The 22,060-nt window shown below is 45.7% G+C and overlaps 2 protein-coding genes across 3 annotated transcripts in view; both read right to left on the bottom strand.

Annotated features, from left to right (window-relative positions):
• Positions 1–2,838, bottom strand: part of CPNE1 (copine 1) — a 44,188-nt gene extending 41,350 nt beyond the window's left edge. The window contains exon 1 of one of the 2 annotated variants that reach the window (XM_050907509.1): positions 2,778–2,838. The gene's annotated coding sequence lies outside the window, so the exon portion shown is untranslated. The remainder of the gene's footprint in view (positions 1–2,777) is intronic. The other variant, XM_050907510.1, reaches the window with a different exon arrangement.
• A 4,195-nt stretch (positions 2,839–7,033) lies between these two features.
• Positions 7,034–22,008, bottom strand: NFS1 (NFS1 cysteine desulfurase). The gene is made up of 13 exons (XM_050907381.1): positions 21,893–22,008; positions 21,672–21,732; positions 20,560–20,676; positions 19,858–19,941; positions 19,031–19,183; positions 17,904–17,997; positions 15,757–15,891; positions 14,173–14,330; positions 12,025–12,130; positions 11,767–11,848; positions 9,699–9,782; positions 9,483–9,572; positions 7,034–8,848 (listed from the first exon to the last, which is right to left on the bottom strand). The coding sequence occupies exons 1-13, from the start codon at positions 22,006–22,008 to the stop codon at positions 8,785–8,787; spliced, it is 1,344 nt and encodes a 447-aa protein (XP_050763338.1). The 3' UTR covers positions 7,034–8,784.
• Positions 22,009–22,060: the final 52 nt, after the last annotated feature.

The raw sequence follows: 22,060 nt of genomic DNA on the forward strand, positions 1-22,060 counted from the left end.
ATTGCAGTTTTTCTATGGTTTAGAGACATGAATATGCCTTCCACAAAGAATATAAAAAGAACCAGAAAACATTCAAAGAATCTTTCAAATTTTCCCATCACCAATAGGTGAACAAATCACTTTTTCAAAGGCAAAGAAAGAGAATTAAATACTTGAAAACCCTGAATGAACAAACCCTTGCTCCATCAATAACGATATTCCTTCCTCCAACTGCACATCTTCTTACTTGAACAAAGCAACGTAAGCTGCACCTCAGAAAACCTCCCTATAGCTGCACGTCAAGAATTCTTCAGGAGTCACACAAACTAGTGAAACTAAGTGACGTTTCACAGCCACCTCTAGGCAGTCACCTCTACAGAGCACACAGTAAGAACTCCCCACCAAGATACTGCATTTTCAGTTGTAATCTGTCATTTCATTATCCAAATCCTGATCAAATGCCTGTTTTTTTCATCCCTGTATAAAAATTGTCCTCCTGGGACTGCAACTCAACAAAAGAGCCAAACATTTTAAGTGGCAACATATATATTTTGTATTTAAAGAAGGGATGGAAAACCCTTGCTCTTTCATTGCTTAGTAGACCATCCCATACTAAAATGGTGATTCTTTGGAAAACTATCCAGGAATGAATCACACTAAGAACAGATAACTGTCTCCTCCTCACACAACCCAAACAAGCAGTTTTCAGTTATAAGCATCATTACCAAAGTGAACTTAGAGAAAGAAGTACTACCAAACCATCCACAAACTCCCTAACAGAGAGAATTAAAACACACACAGATATTCACAGATCTTCCAGGACGTTAACAGCAGACTTACAAGTGAGAAAGATACAACTACGCTCTTCAGACTTATATTAAAATGGCAAACACATTTAGGAAAAGACGACCTTTTTTTTTATTAGACCTTTAAGAGAAACAAGCAATCCTATATTAAAAGGATTCAACTATATACTTTCATATCTAGCAGCGTCAAACAGTAGTTTACAATGCAGAAGAGAATGTAATCACCTGAAAAACAGTTTCATGCAAAAACACACCTGCTTCAAGAAGCAGATAAATCTTTCATGCACAAGGTACTTTCCACTTGGAAGAAAAAACCCAAATCATTTGATGTATTTCCAGTATAGCAACCACAGTGTTGCATATGTTCCTCTTCACAACACTGAAAACGAGCTGAAGATTTGCAGTGGACTAAGACAAGATGCTATAATGTGAAACAACATAAACAAAACCAAGCAGCATTCTTCAGAAAAGGTGCAAAACTCCACTCTCCTATGCTTAACCTTTCCAAACATCACCTGCTTTTGTTTGCAAGCCTCAATTCTCCCAACTTGAAAGGAAACCATCCATCACTCTTGTAGGTAAAGACATCCTTTCCAATCAACCTGATGTGCAAGAGCGTATGAACTAGGCAAACATCGACTAGAGCACAGGTGCTCCCACACAACGCTGACACCACATCTCTGGGACTTCATGGGAGAGACTCTACACAACACTCTGTCAGCTATAGAGAAAGAACCACCTTCCACTGGACACAAAACACCCGATGAAACAACCTTAAGAGGAGTCCACCAAGGAAACAACCTGCCGATTTTTCTGCCTAACCCCAGCACATCGAGGTGGGTAAGAAAATTACTAAGAAGAACGGATAAGTTTAAGACTGAGTAAAACCAGAGCCAAGAGTTTTTTCGAAAGAAAGCTCACACAGACTTCTGGTGTACTTCTGGGACCCACTTCAACACTAGTCGGTTTTTCTTTTTTTCTTGTTTTTGTTTGTTGTTGAGTCTTTTTGTTCGGTTGGGATTTTTTTTTTTTTTTTTTTTTTTTTTTTTTACAGACTTGATTTTTATTAGTGGAGAAGAACATTACGTTACTGCACGGCAAGTTCGCTGGTGTTTACAGGGTAACCCTGACGAGCAGTGGCAGCACCGCAGGCACCAGGAACCTTCTTCCCCGCAAAGTACAGAGCGCTTGCCCCGCTCCGTCCCCCGGGGCCGGGCGAGGAGCAGCCGCCGGCGCCCCGCCGACACCAGCCCCGCCGGCACCGGCCCCGCGCCGCTTCCTCCCGCGCCGAAGCGGCGAGACGCCGACAACGGAACCGCGCCGCCGCGCCCGCCGGGCGCGCAACTCCCGCGGCCCCGCCGCTCCCCCGCAGCTCGGGGCCCGCCACGCCACGCTCCCGGCCGCTCCCGGACCGCGCGGCCCCCACACCGCCGCGGCGCCCACCGCGCCCGCCCAGCCCCGGCCGCCGCCGGCACAGCCCCCGCGCTCCGGCCCCGGCCCGGGCTCGGGCTCCGGCCCCGGGCTCCGGCTCCGGCCCCGGCGCCGCCGCAAGGTCACTCGGCCGCCCCCGCCGGCCGGGCCCTCGGCGCCTGCGCTCGGCCCGCACATACTCACCTGCCCGCGCCGGCCGCGCAGCTCCGCGGGCCGCCGGGCGCGGGCGGAGGCGCGGCGAGAGCGAGGGAGGCAGGGAGCGGGCGAGGCCGGGGGCCGGCCCGCGGCCAGGGCCCCCCGGCCTCAGCGCGCCAGGCCGCGGCGAGGCGGAAGCGGCCCCCGCTCGGCGCCCCGGGCCCGCAGCGCGGGAGGCGCCGCCCGGCCCGGCCCGGCCCGGCCCGGCCCTTTGTGCGCGGGGACGCGTGCCAGCCGCGCCGCGCCCGACCTCCCTCCCCTCGCCTCGCCTCGCCTCCCCTCCTCGCCTCGCCGCGGGCCCGCAGCGCGGGGCAGGGCAGGCGGCCCGGCCCGGCCCGGCCCGCCCGGGCGCCGCCGCGCTCTTACCGAGGGATCTGTACGGGAAAAAGGGTTAGAACGGAGCCGAACCGCCCCGGGCCCCGCTCCGCGCCGAGCCCAGCGCCACCGACCGCGCAGCGCCACAAAATGGCCGCCCCGATGCGGCGCCGCCACCCGCCGCCAGGGAGGGGCGGGGCCTGGGCCGGGCGGACCGAGGAGGGCGGGGCCCGCCGGCGCGCGCAGGGGCAGAGGGCGCATGCGCCGCGCGGCAGGTCGCCCTTCACCTCAGGGGTGTTTGGGGCGGCGCGGGAAGCGGCGGGCTTCGTCGTGAAAAAGCGTCCTTTGCCTGCCCTGTCAGCACACTCCTTTCTTGAGAAAGTGGCAACACCACGGCTAGAAGGCTGAAGAGAGCAACGTCGGACCCACAGGATAAGATTCGTACAGTTGCCTCTGGTACAATAGTAATACGGTGACAGTGTGACACATTTTCTGGAAATTAATGATGGTGTAACTGAGGTTTATTGCTGAGGAAACGGGGACACAAAAGGAGGCATCGAACTTCCAGCAAACTAAAGAACCCTGAGGCGAGTGGTTATTTCTGACTTCTTCATTTAGGACGAGGTCGCAGAATTAAAATGGAAGTCAGATTACCCTGGGTCGATGCCCTTTTGAGTGTAACTGCCCCATGATATGTTTGTCCTTTGCTTGACTAAATACAGGTGCAATACAAATAACTAGACAGCGTCGTGAGCTGAAGAACAGCTAGGCACCCCTCAGGAGATGCTCTTGTCACAGCACTTCAGTGGACACAGGTACTGCAGCAGCATCCATTTTCAATGAGAAAACCGTGCATAGTCTGCTGCAAGAAACGAATGAAAATAAATCATCACCTCACATTGCAAACACTTTTCCAGCGAATTTGGGAGTTCAACAATTCTGTTAACTTAGTTGTTTTTCACCACTTAACAGAAACCAGGGCCAAACTGTGTGATGGGTGTGTTATCCTGAGACAATGGGATCAGGCCTGGGGCTGCTCGGCGCTACAATAACCCCCACTCCATGATTTGTTTCCCTGTATATCCCCTCTTTCTACTCCCAAATTCTCCTTTACCACCCTCATCTCCTCCCAATAAATAGCCCACACTTGTTCATCTTCTCCCTGTTATCCCTGGTTTTACAGATTTTGTACTCTTATTTGGCATTTATGATAATGGCTGCCCTGAAAATCTATCAGTTCTGTCAAGCTAACACCTCCTTTTTCTCCTGCTAGGTGTGCCATCTGCTTACATATCACTCCTTGATTGCTGTAGGTAGTATCCAGTAATTCATCATTTTATAGTGTTAGTGACACTAGGCAGAGTTAGCTGTCAGCATGCCCCCCTCGACATAGCTGAGAGAAGCAGGCGAGTGAAGTCACCAGAGGTATCCAAGGCCAGGCTTGCTGGACCCCCTGGAGAGCTGCTTGCCCAAAGTATGCGAGGGGCAGCAGGAACACCTGCAGCACTTCCCGGGCTGCACCGGCCACCCTGCAGCAGGGAGAAGGTGTAGGATAATGAAAGGGCAGCACTAGAGTATCCCAGGTCAGAAGAAAACTAAGACTTTTCAGCTTTTGTGCAATGTGATGAGTCACCATGTTGCTTTTTGTTGTTGAAATGAAGTCTGGTGGAGAGACTTGTGACGTTTACTGTGTGGATCAGCAAAAAAACCAGGACCAAGCTACGTAATCCTCAGTAGGCCTCTAGACTGTGTCTGTACTGACTCCACAAAGGCACACTGGAGAGCAAGTCCTGATGTCCTGGACAGCTGCTGCAGACCAGCCCGTGTCCTTGCACCTCAGGCGTTCTGGTCTGTACTGCAGCTCAGCTGGAGCAAAGTCTGGAACAGATGCCTGTGACACAGATTACCTCCACAGGTCTCCAACTGTCTTCTCAGCTATACCCACATTTTCATGGGGAGAGAATATTTAGTTCACTCAAGATTAACAGAAGCAGATTTGTTTGTAGAGTGGATGAGAGGGAACAAAATCCTGGACTAGTATTAGGAGCATGCCAAGTGACCAAGGGTACCGAAGAGGAGTTGGCAGCACGATGCAGTTAGGTACCAGTAGCAGGGGGAAAGTGTCTCTGGAAAACAAAACACTGGTGGGCAGAAGGTTGGAGGACAGGGATCATTGGTAACCATGTCCACTATGCTCCCTGTAACACGCATGTGGTGGAAGGCAGGCAGAGAGAAACGGTGTTAGAAAAGAATGGGATTTGCCTTCATTAGGTACTAGGAAACTACTGAGAGCGCGTTAATTTGTCTGTCTCCTCCACGTAAACCAAAACTGAAGTAGGGTGTTAGGTACGCAACTAGGGGAAAAAAAATGTACGCAGGACATTTTAAAGTAAAGTTTGAGGGAACCAGCACCCATTGTGCCAATTCCACATCTGAAATAAAAATGTCTTCCTCCTTGCATTATACTTTTGCTACACCATTAGTCTGGAAGCATTACCCCAAATCCCAGGCTCCTTGCTTCTCCAGCACCCTGGAGGTACCATTCTGTAAACATAACGTCTGATCCTATTCCTTCATCTGGACAAGGATGTACTTTGGATGAATGAACCCAGTTTAACAAATGATTCATACTACTTTGTATTTTCCTTTCTGATTACTACATGTCAACTGCAAGTCTTAATTGCTTCCAGATCGTTTAGAAAAATGTTCAACAGAAATAATCCTCACAGACGCCTCCCAGAAATACTCTCCTCATTCTTATCTATACTTAAAATCTGTCAGTCAGCTATGATGTGCCTTATTGATCCTGTGTAGTTACTTCCTAAAATTAAACACCTTGTTGGTTTTACTACGCCTACTCAGCACAAAACCACTTTGATTGCTCATTAGTATGAGCTTTTCTTCTTATAAGAGCACCTTGTACCAGCCTTTTTTTATTACTCTGTTTCAGATAGATAGGAGGAACATCAGCTGCCAGAGTGCTCAGTTCTCCCAAGCACTCAGCTTGTTAATTTTAAAATCTGGCATTTGCTTTCTTCCAGTGCAGTACCTTATTCACCATCCTGAAACTTAACCAAAACTGTCTTTAGTGGAGAAGAGACCTTTTAGGCCAACTTTTTGGGACTCAGTTTTGGGAAACTACCAATTCAAAGCACGGGGCATACGTGTTGTTAGAAGAAGCAATTTGACTGAAAACAGTTGGACCATGAGTGACGTCACACCAGAGACAGAAGAGCAAGCCAATCAATCGGGCAGATATAAGATCGAAGATGAGAGGCGGTATTTTATTGGGAGCAATAGCATTTATGTTACTTTATAATTTTTAAAAATCCCCAGTAAGTTTATGGCTGGCTGTGTAACATTGTCAACAAATCTGTTAACTGACCCTCTTCCTCTGTCTCAAGTCCAGAACAGGTAACCCTCTAATTCTGTATTATCCTTCCTGAAGAAATATTCAGTAATTTTTGTAGTTAGGTGGTATGCTCTATCAGCGTTTAGAAACATTAAAAATCCATCAAGTAGAATTTTTTGCTCCCCTCGTGCATTACCTAACCATCTTGCACTACTGGAAGTTTCTTCTATTCCTATTTGTCACACCAGTTCAGTTTTTATGACACTTGCAAAACGGTGACGCTAAATCCTCACCTTCCTGGTATCCTCACCTTGTATTATTAACTTAATGCCCTGCAGATGGCTCCAATTAATCACCAAAAAAATAAACCCCACAAAACCCCACAGCTCCCTCACCTCTGAGTTACAGGCAGTTCCATTTGTAAATATTCTCCTCCCAAAGAAATTTACTTCCCCATACAAAACGCTTTAACTGCATTCAGTGGTCCACAACTAGACGTTCATCCTTGGCATTACTTCTTTCTGTCATGGGGAAAACTATCTCCACTATAAATTTTTCCTCATCTTGTCCTATAAGCATTTTCAAACAAACATTTGTTAACAATGTGAATGAGTTTCCCAAACCTTTACATGTAGAATTTATATTTTAAATTTTAGCACGTAACAGGTGGTCAGAATCTTCAAGATTTGGGGCTCCCTTTTCTCAAAATAATCACAGTTTAAGCTATTTGAGTTTTAAAAAAAAAAAGTTAATCAGGCATTGAGTTTGAGAAGAATGACTCATCAAAAGTCAAATGTCGACTTGATGACAGAAAGAGCTTCTAACAGTGTTCACAGAAAATGTAGGAGTTTATCTTTCTCTGTTCTCTAATGAAAGGCTACAATTTAGCAACTTACTGATTGTGCTGCATAGTTCAGCCAGAAAGGTGGATCCAAAAAGACTGAAAGTAGCCAAGTTTAAGTCTTATCTATAATTTTTTATCATCCATGAAACACAAAGAACAATTTCATAAACATACAGTTCTAAAACATGCTGGGAAAGTGTTATCACATGCTTAATCCAGAAAACATATATGGCCCAAGGATAAAACATAGTACATACAACAGCTCTAAAACCTATTTATGCATATGGTAGTTTTAAAAATCTTGTGATGAAATATAAGGTGCCAGCCCTACAATATTAAAACTGCTAAAGCTAATAATTTCAAATAGAACAACTGAGGATTAGCTTTGCATCACAAACAACCAAATCTGTCCTTGGTAACAAAAAAAAGCACAAGCTTCTGTAACACAATCCACCTTGTGAGACTTAGCTTCAGCTTTTACATTACATGGTTCATCCTCGAGGTAGATACCATCCAGAACTGAAGACGTACTGTCTATAGGGTATATGAAATTCAGCAGCTAATACAGCATCCATCAATCAACAAAACTAATTTGAGAGCCGTCTGCTTATGCAGCTGAAACAAAGGCACTTCGTAATACGGGATTAAGGTTCCTACTGGAAAGATCAACAAAGGTCAGAAAGGAGAAACACTGATAGGAATTAATCTCATCAAACACGTTTTAACAGACACTTTTCCCCAGCGTTTGCAGGGAATGGATTCCCATGTAAGCCTCCAGTCAGACAGAAGTACAGCCTGTCACGCAGAGAAAACTCCAGAGCCGCCTGTTCTTATCTTCAGACAAAACATCCAGGCTCAACTGGGCAAGACTCTCTAAAGTGACAGAAACCAACGGCCCACAGGCAAACTCTGAGTCACAGCAAAGGACTCATCACAAGGGGAGGAAAAAAAAACCCAAAACAACAAAAAACCCAGACTGCATTAAGACATTGCACTTTAGCTGCTCTCCCCACCACCTCCAGCACTCATGTTCCACCTAAACTGGTACTGCAACCGAAGCTGACGTACTCTGCCTGTCCCCCTCCCCCACGCATTCAGGTTTTCTTTCCTTACTTAGAAAAAAATTGCATGGAAAAAACGCAATGGAGGGGACAGCAAAGTGCATCATCATGGTATCATAAACTCTGTAACGCAGAAGGATGTTTTGGATTAATGCACACTGGTCTGTAGAAGCATCACCCAAAAAAAGATAAAACCAAGGAAAAAGAGCCAAAATACTCAGATTCAGGAAAAAAAAGTTGTTCTTAACTGCACGTACAACTTAACTGTGAAGGCACATAGCCACGCTGAGCCATCCTTTTCCTCTAGAAATGCCAAGCTTCTTCCTATCTGAGGAATTCTCACGGTACAACGCATTTGAGCAGCACAAAACTGGCTGCTGTTGCAGGATGCCCGCCTCAGAAAGAACGGGAGGCCTGGCAATAGGTGTCTGCTGCAAACAGAACAGCTACACAGGATGTTTTACACTGAGAAGCAACAACCTCTCGCCAGGATTCCACTGGCCCAGGAGTAACACACTGATTTCATTTTCTTAATAGAAAATACATTTCCAAATAAATAATGTTTTAGCATAAATTTCTGTGTGTCAATACAAATGCAATGGGTGGTTATATCATCCTGCCTTTCTCCAGGATAAAGACTAGCTTCATTTTTGGCTTCTTAGACTTTGCAATCAGAAAGGGTAGTTTTCCAGTCAAATTGCAAGTGTCAAAAACCAGAAGTGCTGCATAATTTGTTCAGGAATGTACAGAAAATGCATTTTAATCCACATCCACATCTAGTCCATGGATAGCGATGTTTTCTCAGTGCTGAGTCCATTTAATGCTTTTGAGGTCAATTCCATCCTGCACCATTTCCCAGAGGGGGCTGTAAAGAAAGGACAAAAACGAGGGCTATCTAAAATGCACAGGACAACATCAACAACAATAACCAAACAGACAATTTCATCAACAACACAAGAAATTAAGAGATACCTGTCTACCTACCGTCCCCTTCTGGAGGTCACTGAGCTTCAGACGATCAGTCCTCAACTTTGTGTTTTGGGCTGAGGACATGAGGTGGGAGGGCAGGTGCTCCACCTCATTTCCTGCTCCCACTTTGGGCATAAAGTACTCGTGTCTCTTAGAGACTGAGCCCTTGCATTTGACACTGTCCAGACGGGTCAGGAGTCTTCATCAAAATAAAACTTATCGATACATAAACTCAGTAATACCATCTCTGGCTTAGAAACTTCCAGGTACTGCCCTACGTGCTTGCCCTATTTGTATTCTTTCCCCGACAAAGGCAGGATCTGGGAGAAGGTTTGTTATCAGGTTTGTTTCCTTAAAAATTTGTCACTACTGTTAAAATCAGGCCCACTACCCACTCTGGCAACACTGCTTGCTTATATACAGAGACACCACCAGATTTTTGAAGCAAACAATTACTTCCAACTAAATCCAACTCTTCAAATTATTCTCATACCTAAGAAGTCTTTACATTCAATGAGAAGATGGCTCACCTCATTTCCCTCAGCCTCTTAACATGCTGTATGCACTTCTGCACTGTATAATCCACTTCTTCTTCTGTAGTGAAACGACCAATGCCAAATCTAAACCAAAAGAAAACCATTAAGGACTAGAATAACGTGCATATGGAAGGGTGGAACAAATCCACCACCTACTTTTAGCAGAAAAGAAAAACATGTGGAAGCATTAGGGAAGACCACTCCACACACCTTATAGATGAGTGAGCCAAGTCTTCATCTGTTCCGATTGCCCGCAAAACGTAGGAAGGCTCCAGAGAAGCTGATGTGCAAGCACTGGGGAAAGGGAGGGCAGGCAAATTTTAAACTTTTGTTCATGTGCAGATGCTACACTGAAGTAACACTTCACTAATCTCCTCCAACAAAGAACAGACATTTAATATTACTATGACTCTTTACAACAACCTATATCAGCTTCCCCAGCCTCTTAGAAACCACCAGCAAATACAAGCAAGAAGAGTGGTACTTCTGCTGCTGAAGAAAAAGAATGGAAGGGGCAGCCATTAGAGGGGAATGAGGGTGTGCTGGTTTTGGCTGGGATAGAGCTAACTTTCTTCACGGTAGCTGGTATGGGGCTGTGTTTTGGATTTGTGCTGGAAACAGTGTTGATAACACAGGGATGTTTTAGTTATTGCTGAGCAGTGCTTACACAGAGCCAAGGCCTTTTCTGCTCCTCACCCCACCCCACCAGCGAGCAGGCTGGGGATGCACAAGAAGTTGGGAGGGGACACAGCTGGGACAGCTGACCCCAGCTGACCCAAGGGATATTCCATACCATAGGATGTCATGCTCAGTATATAAAGCTGGGGGAAGGAGGAGGAAGGGGGGGACATTTGGAGTGATGGCGTTTGTCTTCCCAAGTCACCATTACGCATGATGGAGCCCTGCTTTCCTGGAGACGGCTGAACACCTGCCTGCCAATGGGAAGTGGTGAGTGAATTCCTCGTTTTGCTTTCCTTGCATGGGTGGCTTTTGCTTTACCTGTTAAACTGTCTTTATCTCAATCCACGAGTTTTCTCACTTTTACCCTTCCAATTCTCTCCCCCATCCCACCGGGGGGGAGTGAGTGAGTGGCTGTGTGGGGCTTGGTTGCTGGCTGGGGTTAAACCATGACAGAGGGTAATAAACTAGGAGCATGAGGCAAGAGAGAACACAGATAACGCAGTAAGAATAAACACAATGCCAAACAGAAGCGGGAATGCAGACTAAGAGGTAGCTGAAGTGAAGGCTGTGAAAAAAAGACAAAGGAGCCAAGACAGAACTAGCCAGAGAAGGCAACAGGAATATTAAAAAAGAAAAAAAGACTTCACAAGCTGCTGTTTGGCAGCAGAACAAATAAATGAAACACAGTGCACAGAGGAATCCAGAGCAAGATGATCTAGTTATAGTCATCAGTAGAGAGAACTTCCATCTTGAAGCAGTAGGCAAAACTGCTTACATGTTGTTACTCAATTTTTACAGGTAGCAACATGCAGCACAAACCAGAGAGCTGTTTACAGCTCTCTGGTGCACAAAGCAGAGCCTCAGAAGAGATTTACAAATTACAGAAGTGTTCGGCTTCAGAGGCAGTCATGTGGAGGCTTGTTCTTCCTGTTCATAGTGCCAACATATTTCTAATTAAGATATGCTGACCGCTTTGTTCTCAAAGGCGAGGAAAGAAGGGCATCTTTACACTCCATTAACTTCATCACAAGCATCAAGTTTGTCTTAGTAACAGAAACGTTGCTTGTCGCTGCTATAAAGTCAACAGAGCTCCATAAAAGTGTATTCAATTTTCTTTCTGCTTTTGCATTACGCACAGGCACTGTGGGCTAATTTAATTCAGATATTTGTCCAGCCTTGCTAGATTCTAGTTACGATCTGCCACTTGCGTGAAATCCTGCTGAAGGACAGAAGCTGCTCAAATACTGGTGGCCCTTAGAATGAAAGTGTCACCGGCAGTTACAAGTCAAGGCTACTCAGATCACAGGTAACCAGCCTGCAAGGCTGGCAGGTAGGAATTTCTAAGTTGGTTTTTCTGGTTTTGTTTGGGGGTTTTGGGGGGTGGTTTTTGCTTTCAAGGATGAGTAAATTTGACCTTCATTTGAAACATGCCTTCAGAGAAACACCATCTTAGAATGCAATCAATGCCAGGCTGACTCATTAACTGAATACGCAAATATGGGGCACAGAGGAGACCACTCCTTAGTTTGTACCTCCATTAGCAGATGTTATTTTCTCTCCAAGATGTACTGCTATCCTTCCCACACATTCCACTTACCTTCCTGAAGACAGAGCCACATCTTTCAGAGCCATCAGAAGACTCTCCCCTTCCACATATGCAAAAGATAAATTGATGCATCCTACATACAAATAAATGAAATAGAAAAAAAAACTTCCATCAACTGAAATCTAGGGCAAATCCTACCCCACATGGCAGTACTTGCACAATGTGTAGCTAAAGTGCATTATTCACTCATGGCCATTAACACCGAGGAGCTAGACAGTTCTAATGGGCTCACGATTTTGCTAACGTTACCTGGATAGCGATGCTCTCTGTCTCCATTCATAACCACATCAGGAACTTCACTCATTATTTTTGTAACCAGTCGTTCTGCCAGTTGTGAGATTCGCTTATGGTCATACTAGCAAAGAAACCAGAAAAGAGACCAAAATAATGAACAGTGTACAGTTTGACCTCACTCAAACTGCTTTGTGTCACCTGCCATGAGCAGACTGAAGTAGCTGGGTTTGGTTAGACTAGGGAAAGAACACATCTGAAACATAAAAAGAAACTGTCAAACTTTGCCTACTCTAGAGGCTGTTTTAAAAGAGAATTACCAGTTGGGTCGTAGCTAGCTCAGCCTTCAAAAATATTCCAAACCATTCAGAAAGATCTACATATACAAGCTGCCAAATTGGCTTTCATAAAAGCACCGAGTTCTTTGTGCTTAAAGACAAGTTAGGTAATGCATAAGATGACGCATTTTGCAACACAAGGAAAGGCATCTATTATGGTAAGTGCCCCTTATTTCCCTGGGAGCTCTCAGACTGTACTACATGAAGACATGGACTCGCAAATTACTGTGAACTCAGCTTTTACAACAGGTAACCTATGCAATGAGAACTGCCCACGAGCAGCGTCTCGTTCCAGACTGAAAAATGAGGTCACTTACACTAAAAAAGCAGTAAGGTATGCTATCAGCTCTGGTGCACAGAAACAGCCAGACGCACACATGCAATTCATGCTTGTTTACATGCTTGAAAAAGCTTTAGAAGAAAACAAGGCTATCTCAAATATTACTTGGTTTAGAAATGCCAAAATTCTGCCAGGCAAGGAAGAGAATTCCAATCTGAGGCTCGTGCAGAATTCAGGCTCTGCAGGCTCTCCAGCCTCTAACAAGGCTTCCGTAGCCACCCAGCTCAGACGGCAGATCTCTGCCTGTCTCCCAGGAAGAAGCCTGACCCTATGCGTACACATATCTGGCTTATGCATCCCATTGGCACTATATTAAAGGATTTTTACATTCCAGCTGTAAGGAATGCATTGGTGCCCACAAACAGATACAGCAGCACACAGAGGCTTAGGCACCAGACCTAGCAAATAATCTTTACTGTCCAAGCTAGGAAAAAAAAAAAAAAAATTCTTAGTGTCCTGGTTTCGGCTGGGACAGAGTTAACTCTCTTCTTAGTAGCCGGTACAGCGCTGTGTTTTGGATTGAGTGTGAGAATGATGTTGATAACACTCTGATGTTTTAGTTGTTGCTAAGTAGCGCTTATCTTAAGCCAAGGACTTTTCAGTCTCCCGTGCTCTGCCAGCAAGCAGGTGTGCAAGGAGCTGGGAGGGAGCATGGCCAGGGCAGCTGACCCCAACTAGCCAAAGGGATATTCCATACCATGGAACGTCATGCCCAGTATATAAACTGGGGGGAGTTGGCCGGGAGGCATGGATCGCGGCTCTGGCGTCGGTCAGCAGGTTGTGAGCAATTGCATTGTGCATCACTGGTTTTTTTTCCTTCCTCCCCTCCCTCCTTTTTTTGTTATATTCTTTTTCATTACTACTATTATTATTATATTTCCTTATTACTATTGTTAGTAATATATTTTACTTTAGTTATTAAACTGTTCTTATCTCAACCCACAGGTTTTACTTTTTTTCCTTTCCTCCTCCTCACCCCACTGGGAGGGGGGAGGGGGAAGCGGCTGCATGGTGCTTAGTTGCTGACTGGGGTTAAACCACGACATTAGTTGCAAAGCTGCAGCAAACTTCAACTTATATACATTTCATAGGTATGATAATGGACTCGGAAGTCTTATTTTTTTCAATATACATTACATAAGCATGATTTATTCCACTTCAGAGATGCTGCTAATACATATGTGCAGAATGGAGAGATGAGTACAAGCACTTAAAGTCGTATTTCACTAAAACTGTCAACTGTAAACCTGTTGTAGAAAACCATGATTCAAAACACTTCAAGAAAAAAGAAACTTAAGAAAGCTGAAAATCAACTTCCAATTACCCAGAAACATCCTTGAAAAACTCAAAACATTTACTTAACGTTACAACACGAGAATCAAATTTAATTCAGGCACATGGACACAAAAAGACCCAAGGAATCTAAGACCTAACTGGCCCTGTTGCATTATTTTCTGGAATCCAGGACAAATACCTTCTCCCACATACCTCCATCTCTTGCTGTGCCACTTCACACGCTGCCCCCAGGCCCACTGCTAAGGGAGTGGGCACAGTCCCAGACCGCAGTCCTCTCTCCTGGCCTCCCCCACTTTGCAGGGGTTCTAGCCTGACGCGCGGTCGACGGCGAACATAGATAGCACCAACCCCTTGAAAACAAGGAAAGCTGTTTTAGTATACACCCACAGTTCTGAAATGATGAAAAGGGACTCCAAGGTTTGGAAACATTCCTTATTTCCACAGCAAACACTTATTTGGACACCTCACTGGAGAAAAATGTAGTGAACACATACAGAAGCACAATATTTTCTAGGAAATGGTGTTTGCTCCCACCGTTCATGTTCCTCTTCATTCAGGCTCCCAGAGCTTCAGCCATGGGAGAAGCTCGGTTTCTCCCAGTGGGCTTCAGCCACCCAAGGACTCAGTCCTTCCCTTACTTCTCACAATTCCTGTGCACAGCTGAAGTTCATCCCTTTGCACTGAAGTTTTCATTCATTGATGTTGCCATACTGACTTCCAACTGAAAGCTCTAGAAGAACTCCTTTCCCTGGATTACCAGGCCAGCACCAGTCCCAGGAGTCCCCTCCCTTTCTTCTCATTAGGGAGACACATCAGTGGCACCAATTTCCAACAGGCAGATTAGATGAGCCAGTTTTGACAGCCAGCCAATTTCACTCTCTAGTCTCCTCACCTAGAAACTTGATTTCCATGTCTTCATGTGCCTTGGCATACCTAACGGGTGACTGTCACCACAGGAAGAATGGTTGCAACTTCTGGTCGTAATAAGTTGTGAAAATTTATGTCTGTCACCTGCCCAAAGTTATTGGTTGAAAACTAAGTCCTCGTCCAGAGATACGTCTTCAGCTCTCAGGAGAGCTCGTACAGAAAAAGACGACATATTGAAAACATAATAATTTTGCGTTTTGTTTCTGAATAGCACATAGAATACAGCAAACGTGATTTCTGTCTTTCTACATCCAGTGTTACAAACTAAATGGACGATGACAGTGATAATAGCTGAACTTTTACTATTTGGGAGTCAACTAGAAAATCCATAGCCGGATTTCAAACCCCATTCTGCAAAGAAGATGCACAAATGGGGTTGTGGGGGGAGGGAAGAAGCCATTGGAAGTAGAAGACAACCAAAATCACTAAGAATTTAAACTTTCCAGTTACCTTTTGATCTCCTCATTGCAAGTTACACCTAGGTCTATACTTTGCCCTATAACGCAGTGATTTCATTTCAACCGTTTCAGCATCAATGCTGCTTCACACCAAGTAGATGACTCCTGAAAACCCACTCCTCCTAATGCTGCCACCATTCTAAGATACTGTTTCTTCCTTCGGTGAAGCCACCTCACAACCCATCAGCACTGAAGATCCACTTAAGGCAGCTCTAAGTCTGGCAGCAGTGCCTGAACTACTCCAAAGTCAGTCCAATACCAGTCTTAGAATAGTTTTCTACAGTTTAAGTAACAGCCACTATGACAGACAGTTTTGACTTCATACCTTGTATAGTTACCTTAAGGTAGGCATGGAAACAACAATTCTCTAGAAAAGCACTTCAGTAAGTACCTTTGGGCCCATAAATTTTATGGCCACTGATGCTCATTAGATCAATTTTCATGTCGTTGACATCCATAGGAATTTTACCAATTGCTTGTGCAGCATCTGTGTGGAAGAATACCTTATGCGCGCGGCAAATCTCACCTGCAATAAAAACACAAAAGCAAAAAACCCTCACATTATCTCATCTAATCGTCATGATTCCAATGATTCCAACAATGAATCTAAAGCATCAGTTTATAGCAGGGAACAGTCCTGGGGTGACAAAAGAAGAAATGGGTGTTGTCATGTTTCTTTTACAGTAAAGTGTCTAAAGCTGTGTAGGAGCTATTCTAGCTGATGCCTAGCTGGGCACAGGTTTAGGCAGGTCAGCAGGTAAGTCTACGGTGAATTTCTTCAGTTGAGAAGTTAAAAAGTCATCTGCTGTTAAGAAGCTAGATTGTTTCCAAACCCACACCTACCAAGTTTAAGTAAAAATGGCTGCATGGGACATCCAAGTTTCCCCGCAGGGATGACTCCACAGCTGGACAAAATTAAAATTTTTTTTCTTGATTCTCTTTCTTCTCCTCAACACTAGTCCAGTACAAGCCACCTTTACTTTCAATTTTATACTTGTCAAGTATTTTTATGCCATTTCCTCTATTTTCCAAGTACTGCAATACTCAGCTTCAAAAATGTTCTCAGAATTGTCACTAGTCCTCACACACGCCGATTACTCCCACCTAAAGTCACTCAGCCTGTAATCAATGTTTTTGCATCCAGAGTTAAAATACACTAAGGAACAAAATAACGTAACGTTCACGGGCAGTGAACTTAAATATTATTTGTTTTTGTCATCAGAAAACTCACAACTCATCTTCCACAGAATCCGTACCTAGCACAGTTGCATCCCAGACCTCTCCTTTGCACAAGTTCAGCATTATCTTTCACAGGAGCAGCTGTCCTCCCATGGGCCAGCAGGAACAGCATTGCTACTGCTAGTATCAGGCCACAGGCCTCAGGCTAACAGGGCCTTACGTTAACTCTGCAAGGCCCCGGTCCTGGCCTATTAGACCTGTTATCAAGGTGTTATGAGAACTTACTGTGGGAACCAGAGCTTGGTACCAGGTATCTCTGGCATTTAAGCGTCAGACAACAGTAATGGCCTTGACAATATAAGCACAGGAAGAAAAGAGCCCTCAGGCCTATAAGCAACTCACTGATAGTCAATTACTTGTCAATGAAGAAATATAATCTTGGCAAGCCTTGGGGAAAACGCTGCTTCGAGCATAATTAAAAAAAAAAAAAAATGCAGCAGCTAAGCAAGAGGAAAACCAGCTGCACAACAGGACAAGAATCCACAGCCTGGGAAAACAATACCCTCCAGAACTGTGCAGTATAAACTCCAGGACAGAGGCCAAAGCCTACAATCTGTCTAAAAACTCAAACATCTTATGAAAGGACATCTTGAATATGAAGGGGGCAGGGTGTTCCGTCACTGTCATGGGAAACATTATCAAGGAATCACCGTGGGATCCAGGGAGCTGCGTATGTGGGCCACCCGCTCACCCTGCCTGCTCCAACGACCCTGGTTCTCCAGCTCTCCCTTCACCTGCTTGGCCAGACTGCTTTGAGGTCCCTGTCACTCCATCTGCCTGCTCAGAGCCTGGCTCACTCTCTCCCTGCCTCCTGTTCCAGAAACCTGGCTCTTCAGTGGCCTTTTGACCTCCAAACCAATTGTTCATGACTGTACATGGCAACATTGGGGGGAAGGGGTGTCTAAGTGTGGTGCTCACCATCCCCTGCTGCCCCAAATTCTGCACATTTCTCCTCTTAAACACTACAAGTGCTCAATAAACTGTTAGAGTATGTAAACTCAATTTGGCCAGTTATTTTGTGCAATTTTTTCATCCATCATACAATTCAGAATGAAACTAGAAACACTGCAGCTGATCTGTACTACAAGGCTATAATTGCTGCAATATTCACTGTAAAAGTACTGAATTTTGTCCTCATTTCCCTTTTAAAATAATTTTTCATTTGGGACAGCATTATTATTTATTCCTTAACTATACTACACTTAATCTTTTGCATCAGTAGCACTTGGCTATGAAAATATTAAGTAAAATGAAGCAGAAGTGACATCAGCTGGCCTCTGGAAGCCATGGTGTACTTACCAATGTCACGAATTGGCTGCTTTACTCCTATTTCATTATTCACAGTCATTACAGAAACCAAACTTGTATCTGGCTGGAACGCAGCCTCCAACTCCTGGTGAAATATTCAAACAGACAGAAGTTGTGACTAACAGCAGAAGCAAGATTCCTGTGCACACCTTCAATTTGTAGCAAATCTTCACCACCAGCCCCCTAACGAGTGCATTACCAACAAACCCCTTGGGTTCTGACAAACAGTCCCAGTGAGAGCACTAATCCATGTGAACATGGAATTCCTGTCGGAGGAGGAGCATAATCAATTACCTTTCTGCATAGCCTAACCCTGGTATGCACCGTGCCACCTGACTTGATTAAACCAAGTCAGAACAGGCTTTTGCTATGGCTCATACATTCCTCTGAACTATTTTCTTTAATGAATTAACGACCCACAAAACAGCTTAAGCCAGATCTAGACAAAGTGAGGCTGGCCATAAAGGAACTGCACTATATACAAGAAAGCATCATGCAAAGAAGGAGTCTGCCAGCAAAGTTCTTGGAGAACATGACTAACAGTTCTGCGCCTGCAGGCCTGATCCCTCTACCCCACCACGTACACACAACATCTCTCCAAGCCAGATGACGGGGCTAGAAACAAAACTGATGCTGTCCTGTATTACAGGACACAAATGATGAAATATGTGTATACAACTTCTAAATCCCAGGACTGCGGCCAGTACACCCAGAAGGGTCAGTTCATGGACAGCAATCGGAAGGGAGTATTGTAATCGCTGTGTCCGATGCCTTGAGTAGCTGAGGTCATGAAATGTCACCACTAACTCCTGTATCAAAGCCAGCTCCATCCTAGTCATGTACTGGGCTCTCTGTAGGGTACGCAACAGCTCCACCTGCATGGGTATGAATGACAGCAGGCGAACGGTGGGATGAGACGGATGTTCTGGCTGAGAAAAAGTCTAGAGCATCAGACAGAACAGAAAATCCTTCTCCAGCTGTGATGGAGATTTGACTGTGATTCTCACTCTGCCCTGTGATATTAGGGGTCCTCCTTGTGACACAAGGTCCTCTTGAGCACCAATTTGAAGCAAAAAACTCTTCTATTTTCACTTTCTTTCTGTCCGTAAACAACCTACCTTCAAATCTATGAGCCCATTTTTTTTAACAGGTAGATAGGTGATCCGAAAACCTTCTGTCTCCAAGGAACGGCAAGAATCCAACACACACTTATGCTCTGTTTGCGTAGTAATGATATGCTTTTTTCTGGATTTATAGAACCTTGCAACACCCTGTCAGGCACAATCCATGAACAAGAAATTTGCCGTTAGACTACTGAAAAAAGCAAGCTTTACACAAAATGATCAGAAACAAGAAATTAGTATTTAGACATAATTCATTTGGATCCTCCCTGTTTGCCCCAAAGTCATGAATCTGAAAGGTACGGACATGTAAGTCACACTACATATTTCCATCAGCACTCATTTTTCAAAGCATCTCACTTTTCAAAGAGCCTGGGAAAATGTTAACTGATCTTCTAGCCACTATTAACAGAAATACTTTTTTAAAAAACATTTGCAATGGTGTCATATACAATGAGAAGTCTGAACAACCACATACTAAAGGTTAAAACACTACCTAGTCTTAGTCAGAAAAAAGTTTGTAATCAGCATCTCCACTATATTTCATGATAAAGATTTTAATTACGTAAGCAGAACGTATTGTATTTGGTGCATGTAAGATAAACATTGAGTATTATACTCTGTCCTCAAAACCATGCCCTGGGCGCCAAAACATCCCAGTATTTCCTCCATGTATGTAGCAGAATACCACAAGGAGTAAATCCAGGAATGCAAATATTTGCTAACTAGGCCAACATATTAACATTTAAACTGTTGAAAGATGCATACAGTTCTTAAGAGCATAATTTTAGCATAATAAATAACTATCAGTATAAACCTTTTACCTTAATTGCCATATTGTTCGATTCTGTTGCACCACTGGTAAATATAATTTCCCTCGAATCAGCTCCTATTAAATCCGCAACTTGCTATTTAAAAAGAAATACAAATTTGATTTGTTAAGATAAAATACAATGACTTTGCCATAGCAAAACACATGCAAAACGTTTTCAAGAATACCCCCTTGAGCCTCGAAAGGATTACAGCTAGTATCTAACAAAGTTATGCTACAGGTACAATAGTCTAAATACCTGCATTAATACAAAATGCATAAGGAATTCATAGTCATTAGCAGCAGTGGTATTAAGCATTAGCCTGTCATAAAAGAACATAAAAGTTAAGCAGAAAAAAACACAGTACATATTACTTCCAAAAAAAATGACAAAGACCCATACCTAAGATTAGGAGAATGATAAAATATGAGGTTAGCCCAATTACTGCAGCAGCACACTCGTGACCTCAGGAAACCAAAAATCCTGATGCACCTCTGCCTAAAGTATTGGCTTCTGCCATTTCAGTTGCTCTAGTCTCATTATTTTTTCTTGCAATAAATCTGCTAAAGTATAGCTAAGCAAAGAGGAAGCTGCTAAATCCAGCCTGCAGAGAACTAACTACAACAGTTTTATCACTGCTTTTGATTTTCTTTCGACACTGAATTTCCTCGCCAGCAGGAAAACCACTACAGCTGCGGAGAGCCGCAGACTCACCCGCCTCGCCTTCTCCATGGCGGCCTCGCTCTCCCAGCCGTAGGCGTGGGTCCTGGAGTGGGGGTTGCCGTAGTAGGCCGTCAGGTACGGGAGCATGCTGTCCAGGACTCTGGGATCCTGCAGGACACAAACCACTCAGCCTTAGAAACGGAGAACGAAAAGCATCTCTGTCCCCTCTACGCACACCCCCTCTCCCTCTGCCCCAGGATTAGCAGCACTTCTGCTGCAGTGTCTAGGTTTAGCTCAGGACAGATCTCCAAAACTTGAGGTTATTGCACGGTGTATACAACATAGCCTCCGGCAAATCCGAGTATCCGGCAATTACGTTCTGTGCCCTTGCACGTAACCTTGATCTGCATCAAGATGATCACAGAAGAATGGGGTTTTCTGAACATATAGAATCACAGAATGGTTTGGGTTGGAAGGGACCTTAAAGATCATCTGGTTCCAACCCCCCTGCCGTGGGCAGGGACACCTTCCACTACACCAGGTTGCTCAAAGCCCTGTCCAGCTTAGCCTTTCTTCTGAGTAGAAGAAATACAAGGTCTTAAAAAGTCAGGAAAAATTACACAGGTAAGTATTTTGTTTAAATTAATTTCTTGCTGCCCCTCAAAGAAATACCCATCCCCGCAGATGTCAGTGTGAGCACTAACACGGCTCTGCCACTGCTCCCGTCCTGCACCGCACCCGCAGAACACGACGGGAGGCACCGAGCCTCTGCACACCCTGGGGAGCGGCAGGAGAGCCGACAGCGATGAGACTGTCACGGCGAAGGTAAAAGGCCTTTTGGAGGATGACCTGGACTTCCCCTGTGCCCCAGATACGAGCGTCTGGCCTTACAGCTAACTTTAAAGGACGCTGCTTTACCCACAGCCATCCCCAGGAGTGCAGGGAGAGCCTTAACCTCGGGAAACACGCGAGCGCTCCAGAAGAAAGAGACAGGAACAAAGTTTATTTCTCTCCTTCCCCCTGCGCTTCCTCTTCTTTGGGGGGAAACCGGGGGGCGAGGCAGCGGCTGCAGGAGGACGGGCAGCCAGGAGGCCGCGACGCCGCGACCCGAGAACGCGAGAGGCCGGGGACAGACCGCGGCCCCCGGGAGGCCCGGCCCTTACCAGCGGGGTGGTGGCCTGGACGTCCATGTAGAGCGGCCGCAGGGCGCCGCCTCCATCGCCGCTTCGCCCTGAAGGGAGGGAGGGAGGGGGTAGAGGACGAGCCGCCGTCAGGCGCCCGCGGGAGCGGCGGGACGGCGCTCCGCCGGCCGGGGCCGGCCGCGCCTCGGGCTCCGCCGCCGCCCCCCGCCCGGGCAGCTGCTCTGCCCCCACCGCGGCCTTACCCGGTCCCGGTCCCGGTCCCGGTCCCCCGTCCCGGTCCCGGTCGCGGCGCGGCCGCCGAGAGCCGCCGGGGGGCGGGTGCCGCCCGCAGGGCCGCCAGGCGCCGCCACAGCAGCATGGCCGCGGCGCTGGGCTGGACGGGGCGAGGCGGCTGCCCGCCCCTTCCGGCG

The sequence above is a fragment of the Gymnogyps californianus genome, chromosome 17 (assembly GCF_018139145.2).
Source record: "Gymnogyps californianus isolate 813 chromosome 17, ASM1813914v2, whole genome shotgun sequence".
NCBI classification, from domain to species: domain Eukaryota; kingdom Metazoa; phylum Chordata; class Aves; order Accipitriformes; family Cathartidae; genus Gymnogyps; species Gymnogyps californianus.

Excerpts from the sequence above, each read along its gene's own strand:
- NFS1 (XM_050907381.1), bottom strand. The coding sequence starts at position 22,008 with ATGCTGCTGTGGCGGCGCCTGGCGGCCCTGCGGGCGGCACCCGCCCCC. Across the intron at positions 19,942-20,559 it reads CCATGGAGAAGGCGAGGCGG|CAAGTTGCGGATTTAATAGG; the intron begins GTGAGTCTGCGG and ends CTTTTTAAATAG. Across the intron at positions 8,849-9,482 it reads AAGAGGCTGAGGGAAATGAG|CCCCCTCTGGGAAATGGTGC; the intron begins GTGAGCCATCTT and ends CTTTCTTTACAG.